This window comes from Pezoporus wallicus, unplaced genomic scaffold (genome assembly GCF_028554395.1).
Source record: "Pezoporus wallicus isolate ANWC-B61680 ecotype Strahan unplaced genomic scaffold, APGP_CSIRO_Pwel_v1 contig_7902, whole genome shotgun sequence".
Lineage (NCBI taxonomy): Eukaryota > Metazoa > Chordata > Aves > Psittaciformes > Psittacidae > Pezoporus > Pezoporus wallicus.
The window spans coordinates 198,487-223,074 of NW_026641084.1; the positions used below are offsets into that span (position 1 = coordinate 198,487).

Sequence of the window (24,588 nt, forward strand, 5' to 3'; positions counted from 1 at the left end):
TCAGCAGTACACATAGACACAGTAGAAAGACAAGTTCGTGTAAGGTAAGGGAGCAGTTTGTAGGCACTGTCTACTTCACGGGTGGTTCTTCTGTGAGAACGGGGGCGGGGGGGGTATCACTTTAAAACTGTGAGCATATGGCTCCATCTTCTGGTACCAAAGCAAAATGCATTGCTCTGGACATAGAAGGAGGTGAGGTGATTTCTGTTAGAGATTTATGTTAGCTGCAACTAAACCAGCAGCAGCAACAACAATAATAAATTAAAATACCTGACCCTCAGGTACAACACACAAGTTACTAGTGGAGTTTTCCTGAAGCTACACACCATTCTGCTGCATGGGAAGAAAACTGTCCTTTGAAATATTCTCTGATGTGTGTAGTCCCCAAAGTGGCTTGGCTTCCTATACAAAACCAATGCTTGATCAGAGCGTGGACTGTACCAGCAAAACTTGATGTCCACGTAGGTGCTAATACTGTCTCCTGATAATAGCTGTAGGATTTTGTTTTCCCTTTCACAGCAATGTAGCTAAAATTCATGATACATCTTCATGGAAGTGCTGCCTGGCTAGAAGCAGGAATGAACGGTTTTCTGAGGTAGACTTCCAGAAGTCTAAAGAAAATAAACCTGCTTTATTACTTCACCACACAGTGAATGTTGTTATAGTACATACTGCACATGCTTAATTGAACTTGATTACTCAATCTGTTCTCATTAATAACTCATTTTGTTTTTTAAAAAAAGTCATTGTTCAAAACCAGAAGATGTTACTGTTCTGTGGGTAAGCCTTAGGTTTTCTAAATAATCTTAAAGATTTAAAACCCCTTCTTGGAAATTTGTTTTTTTGAGAAACAAATGTCAAATAAGTTATCCTAGCTCCGAACTGCCATTCTGAAAATGCAGCTGAGAAAAGAGGTTACTTGATACTGTGATGTGGAGTGTATAAGGATCTAGATTGAGAATTTTGTAACAATAGGGACCTAAAATAACAAGCAGAAAAAGTAAACTTTCATCTTCTTTTGCAAAGATTTGCTTAAAGAATGTTAATGTGAAGTTTTAAATCTCATTTGAGTTTTCATAGCTGTTATAATCTCTGATATATAACCTTGCAAATAGGGCCTCATAACAGAAATGTCAAGTACCTTGATGATTCCCTCACAAAAAAGAGTTTCTGTAATAGGCTACAGCTGTGAGAGAAGTTTGCAAGGCTGGCTTATGTGTCCCATCATCAAATGGGGCTGGGCTCTTCACAGTATTTTAGAGTATTTCTGTGTATCTGATCAGCTGTATGCAGCTGTTTCAGTAGTGTCAGCCTTCTGAGTGTAATAGGTACAAGCCAGTATGTCCGTATTCACTGAAATGTTGCCACAGGGAGAGGCTTGGAAACTAAAGATCTTATTTTCTTTCTTTTCTGTCCTTATTCTTCTATACTTCTGCATGAAATAAGTGGAGGCTCCCCAGGAGCCTGGGCTGCAGGAGGATTCCATGTGCCAGTGCTCTTTTCCCTCTTACTATCCTACACTTGCAATCAGACTCTAATTTTTGAAATAAAAAACCTGCAGGATTCTTTATTGGGACTGTAAAACTTTCAATCTTCATTATTTAGGATGGCTAGTTGCATTCTACTCGATGAATCCATGATGCAACTGCTCCTGTAAAAACTATTGAAATGGCTACTGTGACAATGAGTAGATTTTCCTCTGTGTAAAATAATCCTCTGTGACTGATACATAACTATCATTCACATTAATTAGGCAGCCATACAATGGGGTGTTCAATAGCTATTACATAATTTAAATTCTTCTGTGAGCACCTCAGCCACTGAAGAACTAACCATTCAGCTGAACATTTCTGAGCCTGTAATTTTGAAATAAACTTTTAGAGGAAGAATATGCAGAGCAGAGCGTTGCAGGCAGTTTCTCTCTGAGAAATAATTCAGATTTATGGGGTTATTTTAACATTTACAAGAAGTGCATAAACCTATTTTTCCTCCCCTCCCAGAACAACGGTGCTGTTAAGTGGAGTCGTTTTGGGGCAGATACTGTATGTACACTAGAGGGCGGCCAAGGAGCTGGTAGTTAGAGGCCTATCCTGGTGTTGGAGTCAGATACACAAGAAGCATGTTTCTAAACCTTCTGTCCCAGTCATGGGGCTCTGGAGCCACATGGCTGACAGACCAGTGGGTGCAGTCATGCTCGAGGTTTTGGTTTTGAAGTTTTAACTTTTGCCTTTAACAAGCATATGAGGACTTTGGCATTTATATCCCATTTTGGTTATTGTTTTAAAATGTGTGAAGTCAAGCTGAAGTCCTTTGGCATTTCTGGTAATATCATACTTCCCAGAAACTATTATATGAATATTATAGTTTTTGTTCTATCTTATTATATATTTTTGTATATTTTAAGATTAGTGTCATGGTTTAAGCCCAGCTGGTAACTCAGAACCACAGAGCAGCTTACTCCCCCTGTGCCCCTTCTTCCTCCCCCTGCTCCCAGAGGGATGGGGAGGAGAATGGAAAGAATGTAACTCCCACAGGTTGAGACAAGAACTGTCCAGTAACTAAGGTATGACACAAACCACTGCTGCTACCACCAATAATAATAATGATAAGGGAAATAACAAGGGAAGAGAATATAACTGCTCACCACCAGCCGACCGATACCTAGCCTGACCTGAGGAGTGATCTAGCCTTTCTGGGTAACTGCCCCCAGTTTATATACTGGGCATGACATGCTGTGGTATGGAATACCTCTTTGGTCAGTTTGGGTCAGGTGTCCTGTCTGCTTCCTCCTAGCTTCCCCATCTCCCTGGCAGAGCATGAGGCTCAGAAAGTCCTTGGTCAGACTAAATATTACTGAGCAACAACTAAAAGCATCGGTGTTATCAGCGCTGTTCCCAGGCTGAAAGTCAAAACCACAGCACTGCACCAGCTACTAAGAAGGAGAAAAATGACTGCTACTGCTGAGCCCAGGACACTGCCTTACCAGAAGCATACATTTTCATCACAGGCTGTGGGGAAGGGTGACTCAGAACTGGAGTTAGTTACCATAGGAATGATAGAATTAAAGAAGGGGAGCGTGAGACAAAGATGAGTCAAACCTCTGTGAAATTCCATGGAATTGTCCATTGTCAACAAATTATTTGACGCAGTATGTAGGACCATGGTTTGGTGAATGTTGTAAGCTCTGTCAATCCAGTTTTTATCTAACAGAATGAATGGGGATGAGTATTTGTTCTGTAATGTGCTTTACTCAGGGAGGCTTTGCATGCTAAGGAGCTCACTCTGGGTGCGGAGGCAGTACAGCTGGGGCAGGAGGCACAGCTGATAGGGGTTAGTCTTTCAAGGTACTGAAGTATTTTCCATATCAAGAGAGCTTTGGAGTTTGGGTGTTTTTAGAGGCCAGTTGGGCATTTGCCTAATCTGTGGTGGTGCAGGAGACTGGGCTGTTATAGCTGCTACTGGCTGTTAGGGATCTTCTATCCTGCAGATGCTGCTGCAACATCATATGATGTGTAGGCTGAAGAAGATGGATCTGTTGGAGCCCAAAAGGAGAGGTTGTGGACTGTTGAAGCCTTGTACTTTGATCACTTAAGGTAAGGCCTCCCTTGGTTGAGGCAAAGGGAGATTAATTAGGGAAACTAGTGTGTGCTGAGAGAGGATCGTAAATACCAGAGCTGGGAATTAGCCATCCAGTGGTATTCAGTGGAAGAGTGTGAGTAACTGCAGCAGGAATAATAAGGTGACCAGAACATTTTATTACTTAGAAAACATGTCTCTGCATGCTTGCTTGTATTATCTGTAGCAATATTAACCACAAAGGAGAAATTCAAGGTGAAACCTATCAGTTGAAACAACCTAGTTGCACATACTTATATCAGGCAAAGATGTTGTGAGGTGGGCTGATGCCAACCTTATGAAGTTTAACCATGCCAAGTGCAAGGTCCTACACCTGGGTCAGGGCCACCCCAGGCACAGCTACAGGTTGGGCAGAGAAGAGATTCAGAGCAGCCCTGCAGAGAAGGACTTGGGGGTGTTGGTTGATGAGAAAATGAACATGAGCCGGCTTCAGTGTGCGCTTGCAGCCCAGAAAGCAACCGTATCCTGGGCTGTATGAAAAGGAGCGTGACCAGCAGATCGAAGGAGGTGATCCTGCCCCTCTGCTCTGCTCTTGTGAGACCTCACCTGGAGCATTGTGTGCAGTTCTGGTGTCCTCAGCATAAAAAGGACATGGAACTGTTGGAACAAGTCCAGAGGAGGGCCACGAGGATGATCAGGGAACTGGAGCACCTCCTGTATGAAGACAGGCTGAGGAAGCTGGGGCTGTTCAGCCTGGAGAAGAGAAGGCTGCGTGGAGACCTCATAGCAGCCTTCCAGTAACTGAAGGGGGCCTATAGGGATGCTGGGGAGGGACTCTTCATTAGAGACTGTAGTGATAGGACAAGGGGTAACGGGTTAAAACTTAAACAGGGGAAGTTTAGATTGGATATAAGGAGGAAATTCTTTACTGTGAGGGTGGTGAGGCACTGGAATGGGTTGCCCAGGGAAGTTGTGAATGCTCCATCCCTGGCAGTGTTCAAGGCCAGTCTGGACAGAGCCTTGGTGGCATGGTTTAGTGTGAGGTGTCCCTGCCCATGGCAGGGGGGTTGGAGCTGGATGATCTTAAGGTCCTTTCCAACTCTAACTATTCTATGATTCTATGTTAAAGATGGCCCAGGAGCAATGACTGTGAGAGCTGTCAGCACCTGCAGTTGCACTGTAAGTATTTAACAGGTAGATAAAGTCCAGTTTACACAGAAAGCAGTAACATTCATCAGTTACAAGATACAGTTTTCATTGTGCAAATTTATGATTATAAATTGAAACATAAGTCAGGTATTTGACACTAATCATAAAAGTTTAATAAAAGGCAGAATGTTATATACAAATAATAAACCATTCAAATTCCAAAAGTCTGAGAGACTGGTTTAAAGACAACCAACACTAGTCATTCTTCATTAAGCAGAAATGCTTTAGAAATACTTCACATAGCCATTCCATTTTCAGTCTGCCAGAAAACCTGGTCTTTAAACTGCAGGAAACCAGGAGACCTTTCTAGTAATACTTCTGATTTTCCATGAAGTCAGAGGTCAATAGATCCTCTGAACTTGAATTTTTTTGCAGATCGCTCACTTGCTCTAAGCTGGAACTTGTTTCCATAGATGTAGGAAATGAATCCATCAATCTCAAAACTAAATACATTGTTAAATTTGGGAACAACTGAAAAGTAAAAGGAAAGAAATTAACAAGAGTAGACTAATGTAAATCCCTGTTATGAAAATAAACTGAAGTACCCAGGGATATTATTCACATTGTTCACAGACTTGAGGTTTGCCCCATTTCAAGGAGTTCATGCTTTAGCAAGAAAAGAAAAAAATAACCAAACCCTCTAAGTTTTTAAACTGGAATTAGTAAAGTTAGTCCTCTTTCAGGAGCATGCAGTGTTGCAAGGAATATCTAATGTGAAGCAGATGAATGAGCCCTGTGCACGACCATGTTGTGTTCACCGAAAATACCTTTTTAAGAACCGCTCAATTCTGAGATATTTTTTGTAAGCTATTGGGTTGTTGCGTGGTCAAAGACATTGACCTCTGGGACTCTATGGAAAAAGCTAAACACACTGATACAAAACAATGCACTCAGAGGTGTAAGAGGAATAGTGGGTTTAAAAAAGTTCTGATTATTCAAATTGTGGAAAGCACTGAAAAAAAATCTAACATACCTTTTAATTTGTCCTCTTTGGTGATAATTTTGAACACACGTTTAAATTCCTGTAGAACGATTCCTGTTATCCCCACATAAGAGGGGCATTTTGATTTTGCAACTGAAAGAACAGAAATATGTAGGTATTTGAAAATTTCAGATGCAGACACGTTATTTTCTCTTCCACCCCTGATTTTAAGAACTGGTTAACAGTATTCTGAAATAATGCCATTTTACTGTAAGCAGTAGTAAAATTTGCAGTTAATGTTTGCAGCTAACAACATGGTTTTCAAGAGCAGTTGAAAAGTAATTAGCATTGCTAAGTAGAGAAAGAATCCCTCCACAGGGAATTTCAACTATGTGATTCTAGAGTAGATGACACTGAACAAATTTAAAAATAAGCATCTGAAACACAGGAGTGTCTACTCATCAACTCCAGATGATTTTGTAAAAGAGACCAAATGGAATACCTGTAATGATTGCTCCATGGAGATCAGCTTTGAGCAGTTTGGCCTGCACAATATACGGTTGCCTTGAAGAAGAGGGTTGGATCAGAGAAGAGGGAAAGTTATATGGAAAGTTAGCTTTGAGCATGATTTTAGTAGTCACAGTCATGTTTTGTAAACCTCACAGAAACAGTACATAACCTTATCAAGTAACTGTGATGTTTCAAGCAGTAGTTCAGTAAACCTGGAAATGTCTACTGAGACCCAAACATGCCCACCCACAAATACTTCAACTTACGATTCTGGTCTAAGGCCATGGCACAGGTCTCTGATATACTGTTTCCAGAGTTGATGTAGTGGTAGAAAGATGGCATACCTGTAGTAAAAGACACAAAAAAGTATTATACACAAACTTGATGATCAAAACCTCTCTTGGCTTGTTACTGAAATAATCCATATTTACAACAGATTTAAGACTACCATTTGTTAAGTTTTGTAATCTGTTTTCATAGCCTGCTCTGAACAACACAGTTGCTTTATAAAAAAGCACAAACCATGCTCTTTGCTGTCAACCCAAAATGGTGATGTGTTTTAGAGGATTAGGCTGTATCTAAGGTTTGAAATTTCTCCTCAGTTCTTTCCCCATTTGTCATTAACAACAGCTGGGGCTTTAGCCAGTGGTTTGAGGAACCTTATTGCAGAGCTTTGGCTCTCTGGTCACAGGCACTCTAATGAAAACCTGAAATCAGGGGTGATTGTATTTGGGTCTGATCTCATAGCTGGGTACGTAAAAGGAGAGAGACCAGGTGGAGAATTAATTTACCAGCTTCAGAGACAGGACAGAAGTCACACTGACTGTACATACTGAAGGGCTAGTACTCACTTGTGTGTGCCGCTGCTTTTACATACAACTGATGTACTATTACACGAAGAAAATAGTTCAGCTCTTACCTTTGCTGCTTGGGTTCAATTTCAAAAAGATGCATTTCTCGCCTCTGTTTGGCAGTAAAACCTTTGGTTTTCTTCCCCTTTTGCTTCGTCTTTTTCTTGGCATAATGCTCAAGAACCACGGCTTTCCGAGTCAGCATGTCCTGGATAGCTTGATCTTTCTTTTTTGGCATGCTAAGCTTCAGGAAGGCGTTTACAAATGCTTTGGCCTCTTCTGAGCTCTGAGGCTAAAGGTATTTTAAAAGATACTTTAAAATACGAAATGTTAATTGAATGTTACTAACTTGCTGCTGGCCGGTTCTACCGCGGTGCCACGCACAGCAACAGTTACCGGAGAACGCTCACATGCTGCACCCTCGTGCACCTCAGCTCACAGCAGCCGCGTTACCCGCCGCCACTGTCACTAACGCGTCTGGGAGGGGAACGGCTGCCGTGGCCCCCAGCGGGGAGAACCGGTACCTTCGGTTCCCAGCAGGGTTTTTATACGGCGGCGTGCACGAAGAGCAGAGCCCGCGCCGCTCCCGGACACCTCGCCGGGCGTCCGGCCGGGGGTACCTGGAGGCGCAGATCCTTGGTCTCCTGGGGCGGCAGGCGTCGGTACAGCTGCACTGCAGGCGGAGCGGGACAGCGCGTCAGGCGCGGCCCCGCTCCCCACCTCCGCGCGGCCCCGCTCCCCAGCGGCACTCACCCTCCATCGCGGCGGCGGCGGCTGGCGCTTCCGGCGCGGGTGGTGACGGTGACGGTGACGGTGACGAAGGCGACGCGCGGCTGCTCGGAGGGCCGCGGGGCGGGGGTGAGCGGAGCCGCACCGGGCGGGTGCGCCGTGTGCGTTGTGTGCGTTGTGTGCGTTGTGTGCGCCGTGTGCGTTGTGTGCGCCATGTGCGTTGTGTGCGTTGTGTGCGCCGTGTGCGTTGTGTGCGCCGTGTGCGTTGTGTGCGCCGTGTGCGTTGTGTGCGCCGTGTGCGTTGTGTGCGCCGTGTGCGTTGTGTGCGCCGTGTGCGCCGTGTGCGTTGTGTGCGCCGTGTGCGCTGAACGCGCCTCGCAGCAGGGCCCGGCGGTGCCGAGCTCCCGGGCCCCGCGGAGCTGCATGAGCCAGGAGCGGGCCTGCGAGGAATCGCTGCCCGGCTGCGGCACCGGCTGAGCTCAGGGGTACAACCGACCCGCCTCACAGCGCAGCCCCGGACAGGCATACAGCGCACCAGCCTTGGCTCTCTTCGCGAGCTGTGTGGGCCCTACGGGAGGCCCTGGGCATGGTGAGCCCAGCTGCTCCCTTGGCCTTGCCTGCTGTCTGACAGTCGCATGGGACAAACGGGAAGGGATGTCAAAACTTTATTAGAGCACAGGAGCCAAAAAACGGGGGGTGGGAAGGAAACTCTTACATTCTGTTTGCTAAAAGAGTTTGTAGTATATGGAATGTCAGAATAAATACCATCTTGGTAGCATCTCCACTGCTGGTTCGGGTAGTAAATCCCACCCTTAACCTCAAATTTCAGAGGCTTCTCTGTTTAAGGTGTCCCAGGAAGAGGAGCCCCCACGAGCAGCCGTGTTTCTGGGTTGTTTAACGGCTGGCACCAGGGTCCCCAGGAGCAAGGTGTCCCTCATAAATCACAAGCTGTGCTAAGCTCGGGTTTAGAGGGAAACCATCACTGAGACCAAAATCCACATGTAAAACAGGGAAGTGCCGTTGCTTATCTCAGCCATGAGGTTCTGCAAAGGGGGAAGCTGTGGCCGGTGTAGATTGTTAGATTAGCCATTTAGATTAAGCTAGATAGGGTCAGTTTGATACTTTCAATACCTTTAATTTTTGTTACATGTCCAAACAGTAGCGTTACTATTATTACTCAAGTCACAGGTTTATTTCAGTAGAGTTTGTGATGCAAAATTAACATTAATTTTCAGCTGTCAAAGAGATTGTCTTACAAACTGAAATCTATTGTTGATCTCTTTTATACTAAAAATTCTCTGACTTGGGAGAGTAAGCTGGGCACCAGATAACTCAGTTACTTCTGTTAAAAGTCTTGCCAGTCATATATTCTGTAACGTAGGCCACCTCATTTTCTCTAGTCACCTACCACTTCAGTAGGGTTGCATACAGTTGGAGTAGACAAGTCTGTTGTTTGAGTATTGATTTGTATCTTTGTTTAAAATCTGTCTTTATGTTTCTACCAACAAAGGTCAAAAAATCAGGGAGATGCTGCTGGCTGTGGAGTTTACTACCTCTGATACCTCACTGCCTCTTTCCTTCTGGGGTAAGTCAAAGTCTTGCTCACTGTACAACATAGAGGTACCTTTAAACCAGAGCAGCCAATTCCTTTTTCTTGCCAGCCTAGTCCCAACCCATGCTGCCACCTGCTCATACATGATGGTTCTCCAAATACAGAAGGGATTTATATGCCAACCTTATGAAGTTTAACCATGCCAAGTGCAAGGTCCTACACCTGGGTCGGAGCAATCCCAGGCACAGCTACAGGTTGGGAAGAGAAGAGATTCAGAGCAGCCCTGTGGAGAAGGACTTGGGGGTGTTGGTCAATGAGAAAATGAACATGAGCCGGCTTCAGTGTGCGCTCACAGCCCAGAAACCAACCGTATCCTGGGCTGCATCAAAAGGAGCGTAACCTCCTTTTGGTCGAAGGAGGTGATCCTGCCCCTCTGCTCTGCTCTCGTGAGACCTCACCTGGAGCATTGTGTGCAGTTCTGGTGTCCTCAACATAAAAAGGACATGGAACTGTTGGAACAAGTCCAGAGAAGGGCCACGAGGATGATCAGGGACTGGAGCACCTCCTGTATGAAGACAGGCTGAGAAAGTTGGGGCTGTTCAGCCTGGAGAGAAGGCTGAGTGAAGACCTCAGAGCAGCCTTCCAGTATCTGAAGGGGGGCTATAGGGATGCTGTGGAGGGACTCTTCATTAGGGACTGTAGTGACAGGACAGGGGTAACGGGTTAAAACTTAAACAGGGGAAGTTTAGATTGGATATAAGAAGGAAATTCTTTCCTGTTAGGGTGGTGAGGCACTGGAATGGGTTGCCCAGGGAAATTGTGAATGCTCCATCCCTGGCAGTGTTCAAGACCAGGTTGGACGAGGCCTTGGGTGATATGGTTTAGCGTAAGTTGTCCCTGGCCATGGCAGGGGGTTTGGAGCTGGGTGATCTTAAGGTCCTTTCCAACCCTAAGGATTCTATGATTCTGTGATTCTATATGCATGTCATGGAGGCATATTGGCTTAGCGGGTAATTATCATTGCTTGGTGAAGAATACTTAGGGAACAAGTTACTCAGGCAGGATATAGGAAATGGTGGGTTTTTAAGTGCTGCTGTGAAGCACGAAGGCAATAAAGTGATCCCTAACAGGGAGTGAAATTGTGGATCTCTGCATGTGTGTAAAGAAAGGGCCAGTCTCTGCAGGGTATTAAGTGTGAACACCAGCTGGTTTGTATCACAGACCTCCTGGCAGTTAAGTATATGCTACAGCAAGCAGATTGCTTGGTTTTACAAAGCGTGGACTCCTTGAGTTGTCATTGCTACTAAAAAAACATCAATTTTCATGAATGGAGTACCAGGATAAGTGCTATGGGTCTTTAGGGCCATATGAGTGCTCCTTCACTGGATTTATGCTGCAATTCCTAGGGCACTTCAGGGATTAATAGTCAAATCAGTGGTGGCGATGCTGGTGTTGTAAATCCAGTGATCCAGGCTAAACTAGTGCCTGGGGAAACCAGTCTCTTCCAACAGCTCTACGTCTTCATTTCTCTATTTATCTTCAGATATAATGTCTGAGGGAGTGAGGTGAGTGCATTAAGTGTGTGTCCCAGAAAGAAGGTTCTGTGTCAGGAGTTGAGAGTCCCATCAAATAAATGTGAAAAAGGGTAAGTGAAGAAACTGAGAAACCACTGAATAGGCAAAGACAATTTGTAAATAAGAAAAAGAAGGCTCAGAAATGAGGAGAGATGGGCAAAATGTGAATAGAAACTGAAGTGGAAATATTCAAACAAAATAATTATAATGCGTGTTTCCAAATGTGCGTCATCAACTGCTCTGCATGTCTTAGTGCCTCAGACTTCTCAAGCTTTTTACTTCAAGTAAATCAGCTTGGAATAGGTTTATAGTGATGTAAATCCCTAATATATATTATTAATACCAAGTTACAGGTGCCAACACTGGCATATCTGAGTCTGCTAAGTCTGTGTATGGCTTTATTTATTGCTTTCTAAAAACCAATCTGAAACCCCGAACCGCGCACAAGCCCAGCGCTAGGTGATCTGACCGTGAGCACTAGGGGGCAGTGTTGCTGCACCGAAGTCCTGCTGAAGGGCTGCGATGGGAGAGCGCCCTGTGCGCGCCAGTGGGGGAGCAGTCACAGAAAGAGCTCTATGTTGGCGCTCACAGAGAACTAAGAGACAAGATGCAGACTAAGCAAAGATAATTAAAGATAATAAAACCACAATTAAGGATATTTGTGTGACACAAGAATAGAAGACCAGTGATTTTTTTACAAAGAGTCATTGTGAGCTGAAGAGAGATGAGCAGAAGTATGAGAAGTGAAGTGGTGTGTGTAAAAAGTGACTGGGCTATAATCACAGTTAACCTTTGCAGATTGTCACTGGTACGAGAATACCATCCTTCTCTAGAAGGACTGTCTCAGCAAGCATGTGAGCTCTCAAGATCAATATGATTTATTCCTCTTCGCCACATTTTATTAGCAGCTAAATGTGGTCCTTAGAGATACCTGTACTGGTGAAAGTAATTTCCATTTAAGCTCTTCTGAACTGATTCCCTCTATCCAAATATCCAGCTGCTAATACAACTGCCAGCCAATTTCCCACATGCATCCAGCCTGCGTGGGTCCCATGGCCATCCCTCCACCTCCTGCCTGCATCTCACCATCGCTTTTGCCTTTTCCTCCCTGTGCTGACGTCTTTTGGCCTGGGTGCTCTGTGCCCATGTTTCCTGGGCCCTGTGGCTGCCGGTACCCTGCACGCCCCAGTTTCCCCTGGCTTCGCCGTGCAGCACCTGGGCAGTGCTGGTGTGCCATGTGCCGTGCATGCACTTCCAGGGATCTGGGACTTGCGGCTCCCTGCAGAAACCGGTCTAGGAAAGGGTCATGGGGCAGAGCTGCCACTTAGCAAGGCGGGTAGATGGAGTATTGGTATTAGTAGCCTGAGTTTTCATGTCAGTGTAGGTTTGCTAGAGGGAAGTTTGGAGGTGCTGTGTGTGGAAACCCAGACTCTTGCATTATGGGCTTGGCTGACTGCTTTTAGATAGCTGTGTTTCATTAATGAGCATCATCTTTTGATGTACCCTGTTTTCCTTGAGTGTTTCTTTTCCATTTATTTTCCTGTAAGTTTTTCTGCTTTTTTCAGCTCATGTATAACTCATGGGTTAGGATGAGATGGGTGTCTCCAGTTGTCCATCCCGTGTGTCGTCTTACCCCTCAGCTGACTAACTGTGCTTTGCATCGTAAGGTTCATTTTTATCCTTAGAGTCCTGGCTCCTGTTACCTCAGATTGCAGGTACTACCTCAGGGTAAATAAGAGACTGGCTTTTCTGTGTGCAAGGAAAACAGAAAGTGCCTGGAAACCCAGTCCAAATATATCCTAGTGGCACAGAAATCAGAACGCAAATAGTAATCCCAAAATGCTTCCAGAAAATGTCAAGGATTTAAAAGCTGGGGTTTAAAACAAAAACAAAAGAAGGGAGCTGTTTTGGGAGGCTGGCTGCAGCACCCATCGCGGAGGCTGATCTCACTAGAGGGCAGCCCGAGACAGGGGTCGCAGCCGCAGGCTCCTGTATGTGTTCTCTCTACCTGTTCCTGCCTGCTTCAAGTCTAAAAATAATAATTAAAAAAGCTTTAAAATGGTTTCCTGTTTTGGAAGAAATTTGCTTCTTTGCAGCTTTTTTTTTTGCATACAGGTATCCAGTTCCAGTTCTTCTGCATCACGGTACAATTATCAGTGGAAAGAGGATTTTGAAGGAATTCAATTTCCCCACGAGTTTAGGAGGGCACTCTTCTAAATACCAGTATAGCCTTACATCAAAATAAGAAGCTAAGTCCATCTTTAAATATTAAAAATATGAGGGACCCTGGAATACCTGGAGATAACTGCTGCAAACTAGAGTTGCCCAGCTTTGCCATGCAGAGCAACAGTAAAAAACCACCACGTTCTCTGTAAAACAGTAATGGGGAGTCCACAAGCTGAGGCTTTGGCAGCAGACATTTGGTTCCCCAGCATGCTGAGATCACATATGATCCAAACCCACCTCAGGGCAACATCCACTGCTGCTTTCCTGAACAGCTTGTATTTACTAATTAATAGCAATGTTCTGCATTCATGTATTACTCCATCAGTCTGTCTCCCAGCCATTACTGTTGCTGTGCTTTGAATCACATTTAGATCTTGTTGAATATTTCATTTTAAAACAAAATTAGCATTGACTAGTGGTAGTCATGTGTGATGCAAAATGAGTATTAAAAATGATAAATTATGGAGTAATAATAGTCACTGGAGTTACAGCAGACCAGCCCGTAGAATGTATTTCATTTGGTTTTGGTTAAACTACATACAGTTAGCATAATTCATTAACATTTAAAAATAATACAAATCAAGAGCTTTTGGGTTCAAACCCCAGTTATCTTGGACATCAACATAACATAAACAAGGTGTTTGTGTGTATCTCCACTTTGGGGCTCCGGTGTGAGGTGAAGTGGTGCTGACTACGACTGAGGTGGCAGGAGAGAAGAGGCACGTTTTGCACAAGGCTCCTGTTAAAACAGCGTATGTTTCACTACAGAATCTTTTGCTCCATTCCCAGCAGGTGCTGAAGAGCTGGGGACGCGGCACGCTCTGGCTAAGGGGCTCTCACTCATGGGGGAGCAGTGTCTGCAGCTCTGCTGCCTCCTGCACAGCTCGCAGCCAGCCGGTGCTTCATGCCAAACATGCCTGGAGTTACAAACTGGGGTGAAATCCCAAGAAAGTTGAAAAGGTTCATTAATTAAACAAATACACTTTCTCATTTTTCCTCTGTAATGAGTCACCTTTCTCAGAGGCATCGCTATCAGCATGACCCTGTTCCTGCCACACTCTTTCTCAGTAACATGCGTAGGCTATCAGGACTGAACCATTCTCTTCAGCAGGAGTCAGCTCGTGCATCTCCAAAGAGATGTGTTGCTGAGTGCATACACATAAAGGCCTTGTCTGCTGAGGCACCCTGAAGCATCAGGTCACGCTGGTTTAAATGTGTGTCTCTACAAATTCAGGAGTGCAACCCAGAGGAAAACAAGTGGAAACTCTGTTGAAGCTGGGCTGAAGGAGACCCATGGCTACAGTCTACACCTGACTAGCATTGTCCTGCAGAGGAGCTGAGAGCTGCTTTACCCTCCTTGGTCGCTTAGGTTTCTTAGCACCCATAACACTGGCTGTGACTATGTTGGTAATGCATGTAGGCAGCATTTTATAATTGTGTCTACATTAGTTTTTTATCAACCAGTTATAGAGGCATCATTGTCATGTAAAGCGTGGTCCAAACCATCATGAGCAATTTGGGCAGATCCCTCTGGCTGGACTGCAGTGAAGGGCACTGAGCCATGTGCTCGGGAGTCTCTCGGCTTTGCCACTTGATATTTTCATACATGGGAGGATGAAAAGAAGTCACAGCACCTGAGGTTGGCTGCCACTGCAGGCAGGGTCTTTCTGTGCAGGGTGTTCAGGCTTTCAGCTCCCTTTCCATACTGTGATTTCTTCTGAGCTGCCAGTATGTGGTGGGGCCATGAGGGGCTTAATGCTGCTGGATTGCTTTGATAATTGCATAAAAAAGCCCAACCCATCCAAAGCCAAGCAGAAAAACCCTGTTTGAGGTCAGTGCTCTAGTAAGTACCTTTTAAAGAAACAATAATCTGGTGCAGTAGAAAATATTTTATCCATCTCCAGTGGAAATCTGATAAACAGCAGAGAGGCAGGTGTCCAAGGAGATAACTAATAAATGCGGCTGCAGTTCTGGAGTGAGCTAGCCTCTCAGGCTGGTAATTAAATAAAGCCCCTCTCAGGAAATGCTGGAAGCTAATAGGTATACATGGAGATGCCAGTTCATTTGCCTCAGCAATATATGTTAATTTTAGCATAAAATTAATTTATGTATTTTACAGTGGGACAAAACATCAGGGGAAGGAGAAGGAGGAGCTTTCATCCTGCCAGTGATGAGTTCAAGTGGTATTAAGCACCTTCTTAAAAACTGAATAGTGGGTGAGAATGAGGGAGAGAGAAAAGCAGATCCTCTAAACAGAATTAACTGGTCACAGATTTAAAACTGGCCTGAACCACATTTGCAGGCAGCTGCCAGGGGATCCTCTGCTTTGCCACAGCTCAGTTAGTACAGAGCCCTAGTTAGCAAATGGCTTGAGTCGCTTGGTGTTGGTGTGGGTTAAAGGGATTTCTAAGAGTTACCTGAGTGTGAAATTAGGAGTGCTGCAGCGGTGGGTTTTACCTACAGTGCTTATTTGAGACTACAGTAAACTCAAAGGGGCTTTGGTGGGGGCACAGGGGAGGTGCAGGGGAGGACCATTTGGCACAGAAGCACTAACAGAACCTCGTGTGCTGTCTGGGCTGGCACAGTGAGCAAGTCTCTGCTCAGGACCCTGTCAGTGATGTGGCACCTACCCCTGACAGAGCTGCCCCGCGCCTGGTTTGTGGCTCTCATGTTCTGCAGAAAATTGATTCTGAGGCCGGACAGACACCAAAGTGAGGGACTTTTGCCTGATGTGGGAGGCAGTGACTGTTACCCACTGTGCACACGAGCAGAGCATGTTTGTGTGTTACAGTCCCTCTCTGAGGTCATTTTTTGACCCTTGTGTCCAGTTTCAGTCGTATGGGTCACGGCCGCCAAGCTCTCGTACATGCAGCTGCCTGTGTTGGAGGATGGATGCTGTTAACACAGCACGCTGTGCCATGGTGACTCTGGGGTCGTCAGGGCTTGCTGCTGGTGTGTGCCTCCACACAGACCCTCTGCTGCAGGCAGCATGAGCTCCTGCTGGGTGCATGGTGCTTGTAGAGGTAAGGCTCTGATTTACACCTCAGATGTGGCATTAAAGGCATGACTATAGGTATTTCAGCTCTGAAACACACACTGCAGCACAGCAGGCTTCTTTCTAAAGAAGTCTTCTGATCTGTAAATTATCAGCATTGAGGCAGCAGAAGCAAAGCGGATTTCCCTTTGTTGTTTTCTGCCTTAGAGGAGGAATACTTGCTTGCCTTTCAGTGTGATTACAGCCCATTTACCAACACTTGTTTTGAATTTCAGACACATGCTTTGGAACATTCACAAGATGTGTTCCTTTTCAGAGCCTGGAGCAGTCGCTGCTCTGGCAAAGTTCACTTAAGAAAAATAGTAGTTCCAGCTGAATTCATATTGTGAAATTACAGGCCCATTTGAATCAAAGCAGAGATGGTGGTAGGTTAGTGTCGGGGAAGGAGGATAATAACATCCGCAGCAAAGTGCGTCCAGCAACTGTCTGCAAATATTTAAGTTTATATAGGATGTTTTTCTTCTCTTTGTATAATTATGCAAAAGAATAGAACTATAAAAAATGCAGCAGATGCTGAAAGCAAGGTTGAGCCTTGCTCGGGGGTTGTAAGTGGAGACATTATAAATAGTGTCTCAGATGCTGATGGATTTTAGAGTGATGGGCTCTGTCCTTCCTGTGGATGGAGGTCTGTGACCTCCTTGCCCGCTGTGTGTCCCCAGGGGTGTCCTCCCTGCGGGGCTGGTGGGGCTGACCCTGGCTGTACTCTGCTTCGTAGCCATTGCCCTCATCGCACAGAAGTCAGCTCAATACCTTTTGTTCCAGACCGCAGCTGTCAAAATGCACATTTTTCATGGAAAAGAGCATTACTGGCAGCTTTTCACACTAGCACTTTAAATAGTGTTTGCTCTTCCCACTCTTGCTACAGGGACTGGCTGCTGTGTCTCCTCCCAGGCATTGCTGTAGTGTCTGTCTGACCCTGCTCCGAGGGCTTCTGTTTGTGTAAGACCAGGAGGTGAGCTAGAAAGAAACCTGGGAGATTCGAAGAGACTTTGGGGCATACCTTGGTGTATGTCTGTTCTGACACTGCTGAATGCTACAGAGCCCTTCCATAACCCTGGCCTTTAAATAGAGATTGTGTTTACAGTTGTCCTCTTATGACTTAAACTAACCAGAAGAAGATAGAAAGAATCATTTCCCACATTGTCTTGCATGCAAAAATACTAAGCTCCACAGTTGCTGCCATCTTTTGCTACCGTCACAGATAATGTGGGCTCGACTCTGAGGATGGAAAACAGGGGTGTTCAAGTTGAAGATGTTCAAGTGAAGACACGTTACCTGTAGGCTGCAGCTCGAGTTCTGCTCCAGCTTGGTAGCACCAAGAAGTGTTCCTGCTTTGAACAGGGGTGATGAAGGAACAAACCAACTGGAGCCCTTGTTCCACCTGAGCACTGGCAGACAGTCTTCTGGAGGCTGGCTTTGTATGCACCATAAGATGCAGTCCAGGATGCGCTGCAGCAGCACTGAGTCCTGCTGCTGCTGGGAGCTGTGGGTTTAAAACTCTCTGAGTCTCCCACAAGGCACATGATTTACTAAACCACTGAGATACTGGGTCAGCCTTGTAAATCATTTTAATTATTTCACTAAACAGGTTGTGGAAATAGATCAGTAGAAAATATGGCATTTAGGCTTACAATGCAGTGCATTCATTATGGGAAAGAAATTATATGAACTGATTTAGGAGCTAGTAATAACTGAAAATAACAATTTAATGGAAGTCTTCCAATCCTGCACTTTGATAGCAGGATACAGCTAGATGCAGTCTACCAATTTTAATCTCAGTCAAGTACACACAGCCTTTTTTTTGACTCTCAGAGAAATGTCAGTCAAGTACAAGTAACTTGCAGACTTCCAGCATCCCATAAATTACATTATAATAAGACAAAAGCAGAGAAACTTCAACAACCAATTTAGATACTGGCAGGGTCACACAAACCAGGCTCATGAAAAATCAGAAAATACATTGCAATATAACAAAGTGAAGGGGTTGCACTGCAGGGGCTCATTTCCACTTGCAGTTGCTATTTCATGAGCCCATGGATTGTGCTTGCTGGGCTTCTTTCTCTAAAATGTTGGGGGTTTATCTTAAACATCTGAATACTAAATCTATGCTATATACTTGAAATATATATAAAGAGACAGGGAGGAAACAAACCAGAGAAACCTGATCTCTTATGCAGCAAAAGCCAGGTGTCAGCATCTAGTAGCTGGGGGTCAGCATTGCTTCACTACTACTACAGTTATTTTACTGTAGCTAAACTAAATCTGGTGTGCTGTGTCCTGGTTTTCTTAATGCATGCGTGGCAGTCACCTGGGCTGTTGAAGTATTTTCTCCTGAAATAAACTCTGCATTGTGACTCCTTCATGCCTTTTTGGCCATCGAGTAACTGCTGAACCACACAGGCAGGGCTGTGGACAGAAGTTAAGCTGCAGTCAGACGGTGCACCCACTGCAGGAGGTTGCCTGCAGCCTGCTGGTAGGCAGATGTCACATCAGTGATCTCCACTTTGCAGGCAGAGTTAAGCTTTTCTTTAAACCCTCAGGCTAGATAGCACTCAAATTAAGCACTTGATAAGCACGCACCCCAATTAGGTAGGGATGCATGGTGAAAATCATGATCAGTGACATTACTGGGGAAAACACCTTATTTCGCTTCTTCACATGGTTTAGCATGTGAAGAAGAAAAACCACATACCCTTTTTCTCCACTGAGAAAAGCTTGTTTTATAGCAGAGGGAAACTTCAAGGCGTGGCAAATCCTGCTGCTCCTGCTTATTCACCTGTCTCCCTGAGCTCCGTCTGGCTGTTTTGGGAATGTGAAGTGTTGCTTAAGAGTAAATGGCTTCAGCATGATGGCAGCACCTCTGTCTCCTGCTCCTGAGAGACCATGGCAGGTGAGGTGTGCAACATCCAGGTAAGCATCCCTGTGGCTGCCTCCCTGCCTCCCTTCCTCCCTCGCCAGTTTGCACTCACATTCCCAGCTGTAAACAGCAAACCTTCCCAAGCCCCGTAAATACCAGCAGCAGCTGACTGAAGGGGAACACGGTGTGTGAACACGTGCCATGTCTGGGGCCCCACACACGAGCAGTGCTCTCTCTGGTGTTGCTCTGCTCCAAACCCCAGCACTGGCAATGTCAGGGTTACCCAGGTGGTGCGCCTGAATCTGGGTGACTTCTCCGTGCACATTTATGACCAGGTTGACAAACACTTCCTGAATCCAGCGAAGCTCCGCACATTTGTATTTGAGCTGGTTTGCTTTAGTGAAATGCTTTAGTCTGGCATAAGTAGCATAAGACTTCTCTGGTTTTAATATAATTAAATCTTGGGTTAATAAAGAGGTTTTATGTTCTAGAAAAGTCTGCAGAAAGTTCAGCTTCTCACATTTGACAAGCGGCAAGCTGGGTTTATTAAATCGTGTTACAGTTCAGTTTGGCAGGTGCCTGGTGTGTGTTAGCTGCTGTTTGGTTGGGTTTGAGCCCCCAGTGCTGGCAGCAACAAGGCGAGCAATCCTCCTGACTCCCTGCATGCTGAAATGCTGCAAGGCGGCCACATCAGCAGACCCACAGCAGGGTCAGTGCACAGGTCCGTACACAGTTTTGCTCGTCTGTCTTATCAAACCCTTACTTCTCTGGAGGCCAAAATGCCAGCCTTACTAATTATTACAGTATTTCACTATATGAGGAATTTGGCTGCCCACTTCAGTGGACCTCGCTCACTTGGATACAAAATCATTCGCTCAACCAGCAACTTAACCATAAGCTGAGGTTCATTTTAACCAAGATTGCAAGTAGCACCTTGCTGTGCGTTTAATTAACTTGAGACTTCTATACCACTATACTATAAAGCTGAGATTATATGAGTTAAGAGTAAATGGATTACACTATTATCATTATTTGTAGCACTGAATGGTTGTATTTTTACCGTCTTCCACTGCATTACCATAAATGAATCACAAACATGAGTGTATTTGGTAAAGGTCATAAAGTAACTGATGTTTCCTTAATCAGACTGTACATTTTAGTAACCTCATTTGATTTGCTGGCGTTTAGCTTTTCCTGCAGATTTTATTGAGTCCGGCATTCCTCTCGGAGTAACAGGTATCACTGACAGACATGGTTTGGTCTAGATCCTTGCTCAGTACCGTTACTCCTTGGCCTGGCCTGAATTTAGATGTTTGCACCATGTCCTTGTACAAAGGTTTATCAACATTCCCAGTGCTCACACAGCACTTGGCTTAGTTGTGTCAAGGCACCCTGACGAGGTACTGCAGCTTTCCACAGCTCAGAGCAATGTAGGTTCAGTGGAACAATGTGGGGTGTTTCAACACCATCCTTATTCCTGTTGGACGCTCACAAGATTAGCTTAACTGGGGAAAGCAGGCTTTCGAATCCTGAGGCACATGAGGGTCCCTTCAGGAACCGATGGGTGGCTTCTCCTTGTCCCCAGTGTCCTGCTGGAGCAGAGCGTGTGAGGCAGAGCCGTGTGCTGGGACACTGAGCAAGAGGATTCCAGAGCTGCACTGGGCGCAGTTCTGGGAGCATGGCGCTGCAGCCCCTTCGTCTGCTGTCAGGGCTTTCGAGGGGATCCCAGGAAGCAGAGAAACAGAGCCCTCACCACCATGTCAGTGATGCTGCTCCGGGCCCTGAGGACTGGTGGTCTGAGTCTGTCTCAGAGCACAGACTGTCCCCCAGCCTAGGGCCGCCCGATGCCATGGGAGGACATGAGTCGCACAGGGAAATTGAGTTACGAGCCCCTTCACTGGTGTCTGGCCAGGCTGCTCCTATCTGTGTCATGGCAGCCCCCTGTGCTGCTCTTGGGAGGGGAGGATGAGGCAAACCAAGGCAGGTGTCGAAGTGCTGACACCAGCCTTCCTCACACCCATCACAGCAGTCAGAAGCTCTCCCCATGGGAGACATTTGGACATGTTTCTAAAACTGCAGAGACAGTTGATTAATGACATACTGACAGGTATCAGTCACTTGGATCAATTCTGACAACTCTGGAAGCACTAAAGTACAACTGTTCAAAAGAGTAAGTAAATAAATTACAGCATATGCATTAAAAAGAGACTCTGCCATGGGTAATTCGAGCTAAATCTCATGTTTGCCGTAGACTATGAATGCAGAACCAGTCTGTTAAAAACAAACAAAGACATTAAAAGCTATTACAAAACCCACAGCACTTTAAAATCAGAACTATCCTAATTTTTGCCAAAAACAGCTGACTTCAGCTGACAGCCTAAATATCATCGCCTGCCTAGATACGTGTAGATCACCCTAAAGTCAAAATGAGTCATGATACTCAGTGGGTTAGAGTAACTTATAAGCCTGGAAAATATTTAGTAATAAAGAATTCCTATTCTAGGGAAAAAAAATAAAAACCAATTGCTTCAGATTCTCAAGGAAAATGACAAGAAAATCCAAAAATAAGAAACCATTTTGTGTGGTCATCTGTTTGTTCACCCTGGATAGCATTCCTGAAGTCTTACCTGTTGCTTCCTGTTTCAAGGGTAATAACATAGAGATGAATTAAAGTGTTTGGCAGATCTTGTAATGGGATAGAAAAAAACCTGAAATACCTTCACAGTCCCTTCCCCATCTTCCTCAGAGTCCATTCAAAAATATCTTACTGGAAAAGTAAATTGAAGTAAAATTGAACTGTAAGCATTCTGGAGTTACTAAGACAGTGGTCGTTTAATTTGCATTAAACTACAGATGGGGTTTAAGAAACATTTTAACAGTAACAGGAAGCCACATCTATAGGCAACAAATAGAGAAATCCAGTAACAAACTCTGCAGCACTGTGCAAGTAGATTCTTACTGTAACTGATTTGCTTGGACTGTCCATAATTGCTGTAATTAAAAGGCTGTCATTCATCAGAGAAAAAAACAGGAGGTTTCAGTCCATTCATTGACACTCGCATGGATCCTTAGAAGCCCGATCTTGCTCAGTGCTACACTCTGGATTGTTGTTGCTGCAGAGCTGAACCATAGATCTTTCTTCCCCACTGGCTCCATTTTCAGTAACACCCATCTGCACTCAGCAAAAATTGCTGGGCTTTAGAAACAGGGTCTAAAAACAGCAACAGACCCTCCCCTGCTCTTCCCCTTCCCTGTCAAACCATGGGGCTGTGCACAGAGGATGGGCTGACGCTGCTCTGGGGCAGGATGGGGGATGCAGCATCCCTCACAGCTTTCATCTTGCTGCCTTTGATTTAGGGCCAGCTGCTTTTCCTGTGGAGTAACTGTACCTGTTCCTGTGTGAACAAAACCCAGCCTCCTTGTCTGCATGGCCACAGCCCAGCTTTGCTCTGCCTCGCTGCCCAGGGACCTGCAGCACTGCCAGGCTGCCAGAGGACAGCGCACCACAGAAGCCCCAAGGCAGCGGGTGCAGGTTTTGCCATCTGAGCACTTGTTATTCACCAGCAGCATCTGTGTGTGTTGGTATTTGAGCACTCTCCCATTTCTTGCAGCCCTAGTTCTCCTTGCTACAAATTAATATTCTCACAACAACCCCCCTCTAATCAGTCTTTGCTAAAAGCATTAATTAAGACTTTAACATTTTTGATCCCATCAATTTTCTGTTCTCTTCTTATTAAATAGATGTACTAGGGGAGTTTGAATAGTAACTGCCCGAAGTTTGGGGATAATGAATAAATTAACTTTGCCAGCCTCTGGCTAAGCATGAAATTTACTGTGCAGTAACAAATGGAACAGAGGCAGCTCATGCATTAACCAACCCAGTTTTGACACAGAGTTTGGGAACACATTATTTACTCACTAATTCTGAGTGAGGCTAGGCTCCTGCATGGTTTATGCAGGCAGTGAAAACTGCCATGGTCAGACAGTCTCCTGTGTGCTCCATCACAGCGAGAAGCTGCTCGCCCGCCTTCCCTTCAGTGGGGCCCTGGCGTTGTGCCACACACAGGGATGCTGTGGGGACCACACGTGTCCTCTTGCAGGGAGCACACAGGGAACTAGGTAAGTTTGCTTTTTACTTGCCGAGTCTTGGTACTTTGAAGGTCACCAGTGCCGTACAACTACTTTTGTGCCGTGTATTTTCACATGTACATGGCTTTAGCACCGGCTCTGTTACACCACTGTAAATCCATTTGTTTTTGTAGCAGGCAGTGAATTTATAGCAGTGTAACTGTGAGCAAATGTGGCTGATGGCACACGCTGGAAATATTACAAGGGAAAGTGCAAAGTTCTATTGATTTTCTCTCAGGAACAATGTGTGTTTCCTTATGACTATATTATAGACGTCTCAGCTCTGGCCACAACTGCCATCACTCACTTCCCAGCCCAGGGCTGCAGCTTTGCTGGTGTGCTGGCCCCATGCAGGGCAAGAGCTGTGTCCCCAGGGCCCCCAGCCATGGCACTCTCTGCCCAGCTCCACACAGCACTGCAGGAGACTTGCTGCCTTCCCCTGCCTCTGCAGGCTGAGCATTTACTCCTAACTGATTCTGACAGCAGACACCACAAGGAATGCGGAGATTTATGAAAGAGCAAGATTTGCCACTAGCCTCTGTCCATTAAGGGTACAGCAAAACCTCACTTTGCCCTCTGTAAATACAATCAGCAGCAGAGAGGCAGTTGCCCTTTTCAGAAGAGCTAGCACTCTCAAGGACAGATGTTTTAGCAGAAGTCCTTAACGCACTCACAAGCAATAAGCCTCCAAATTCTCTACTTTTTTCCATCAAAATGTTTCTCATTCCTTTAAGTGCTTTGTAAAGACCAATTGGGGTACCAAGAGCTGCAGCCTCCTCTTTAGCCAGTTATTTCCTCTGCACTACACAAATATGGGGCCAACCACTCGCTGTGTGTTTTGCAAAAAATGCTGGTCCAGATGTGGAAACTAGGACCCAAAACTTGGAGAACTCATTCTGCTGTTTCTGAAGGCTGAAATACAGCAAAGTGAAGGTACAGCCAAGTTATGGCTGCTCCCTTGCTGAAGTTATCCTGTGTGTGCTGGGAATGAGTGTGCATGTGTGCAGGTCTTTCCTGGATGGAAAAGATGCCTATTGCTCGTTAGGTTTGTTTTTTTTTTAACCAAATCCTCAGATTATTGTTTAGTAGTTGTGTGGTTTTATAGTGAATTAGAGTGTAAGAACTGTTATTCCTACTGTGGTATACTTAATTCTGATCTCAAAAAGGATAAGAAAAAAAGTTATTTTTAGTTGCAGATTTAGTATTTTTTCACCTTTAATGTGATGAAAGTCTAAAAAACCTTGATAATTCTGCTCCTGCCACTGCACACACAAGTCCCAGTTGCTGCCACGTCCCTGAGCAGGTAACAGGCTACAGCACCAAGGGAAGGACAAGTGCAGGATGATGTATTTCCTTCCCTGGTTTCTGTATGCAATTCAAGACATTATGTACTCTGTAA

At 45.2% G+C, this 24,588-nt stretch overlaps 1 protein-coding gene across 2 annotated transcripts; it reads right to left on the reverse strand.

Moving 5' to 3' along the window:
• Positions 1 to 4,875: 4,875 nt before the first annotated feature.
• On the reverse strand, positions 4,876 to 7,834 carry POP4 (POP4 homolog, ribonuclease P/MRP subunit). Of its 2 annotated transcripts, XM_057421955.1 has the most exons (7): positions 7,822 to 7,834; positions 7,689 to 7,741; positions 7,137 to 7,360; positions 6,484 to 6,561; positions 6,210 to 6,271; positions 5,759 to 5,860; positions 4,876 to 5,256 (listed from the first exon to the last, which is right to left on the reverse strand). In XM_057421955.1, the coding sequence occupies exons 1-7, from the start codon at positions 7,826 to 7,828 to the stop codon at positions 5,120 to 5,122; spliced, it is 663 nt and encodes a 220-aa protein (XP_057277938.1). In that variant the 5' UTR covers positions 7,829 to 7,834; the 3' UTR covers positions 4,876 to 5,119. The 2 variants fall into 2 exon arrangements, with proteins under 2 accessions (XP_057277938.1, XP_057277939.1); XM_057421956.1 differs by lacking the exon at positions 7,689 to 7,741.
• Positions 7,835 to 24,588: the final 16,754 nt, after the last annotated feature.

Coding starts and splice junctions, on each gene's coding strand:
- POP4 (XM_057421955.1), bottom strand. Junction 7,361..7,688: donor CCAAGGATCTGCGCCTCCAG/GTACCCCCGGCC, acceptor AAATACCTTTAG/CCTCAGAGCTCAGAAGAGGC. Junction 5,861..6,209: donor CCATGGAGCAATCATTACAG/GTATTCCATTTG, acceptor CTGTTCTTTCAG/TTGCAAAATCAAAATGCCCC.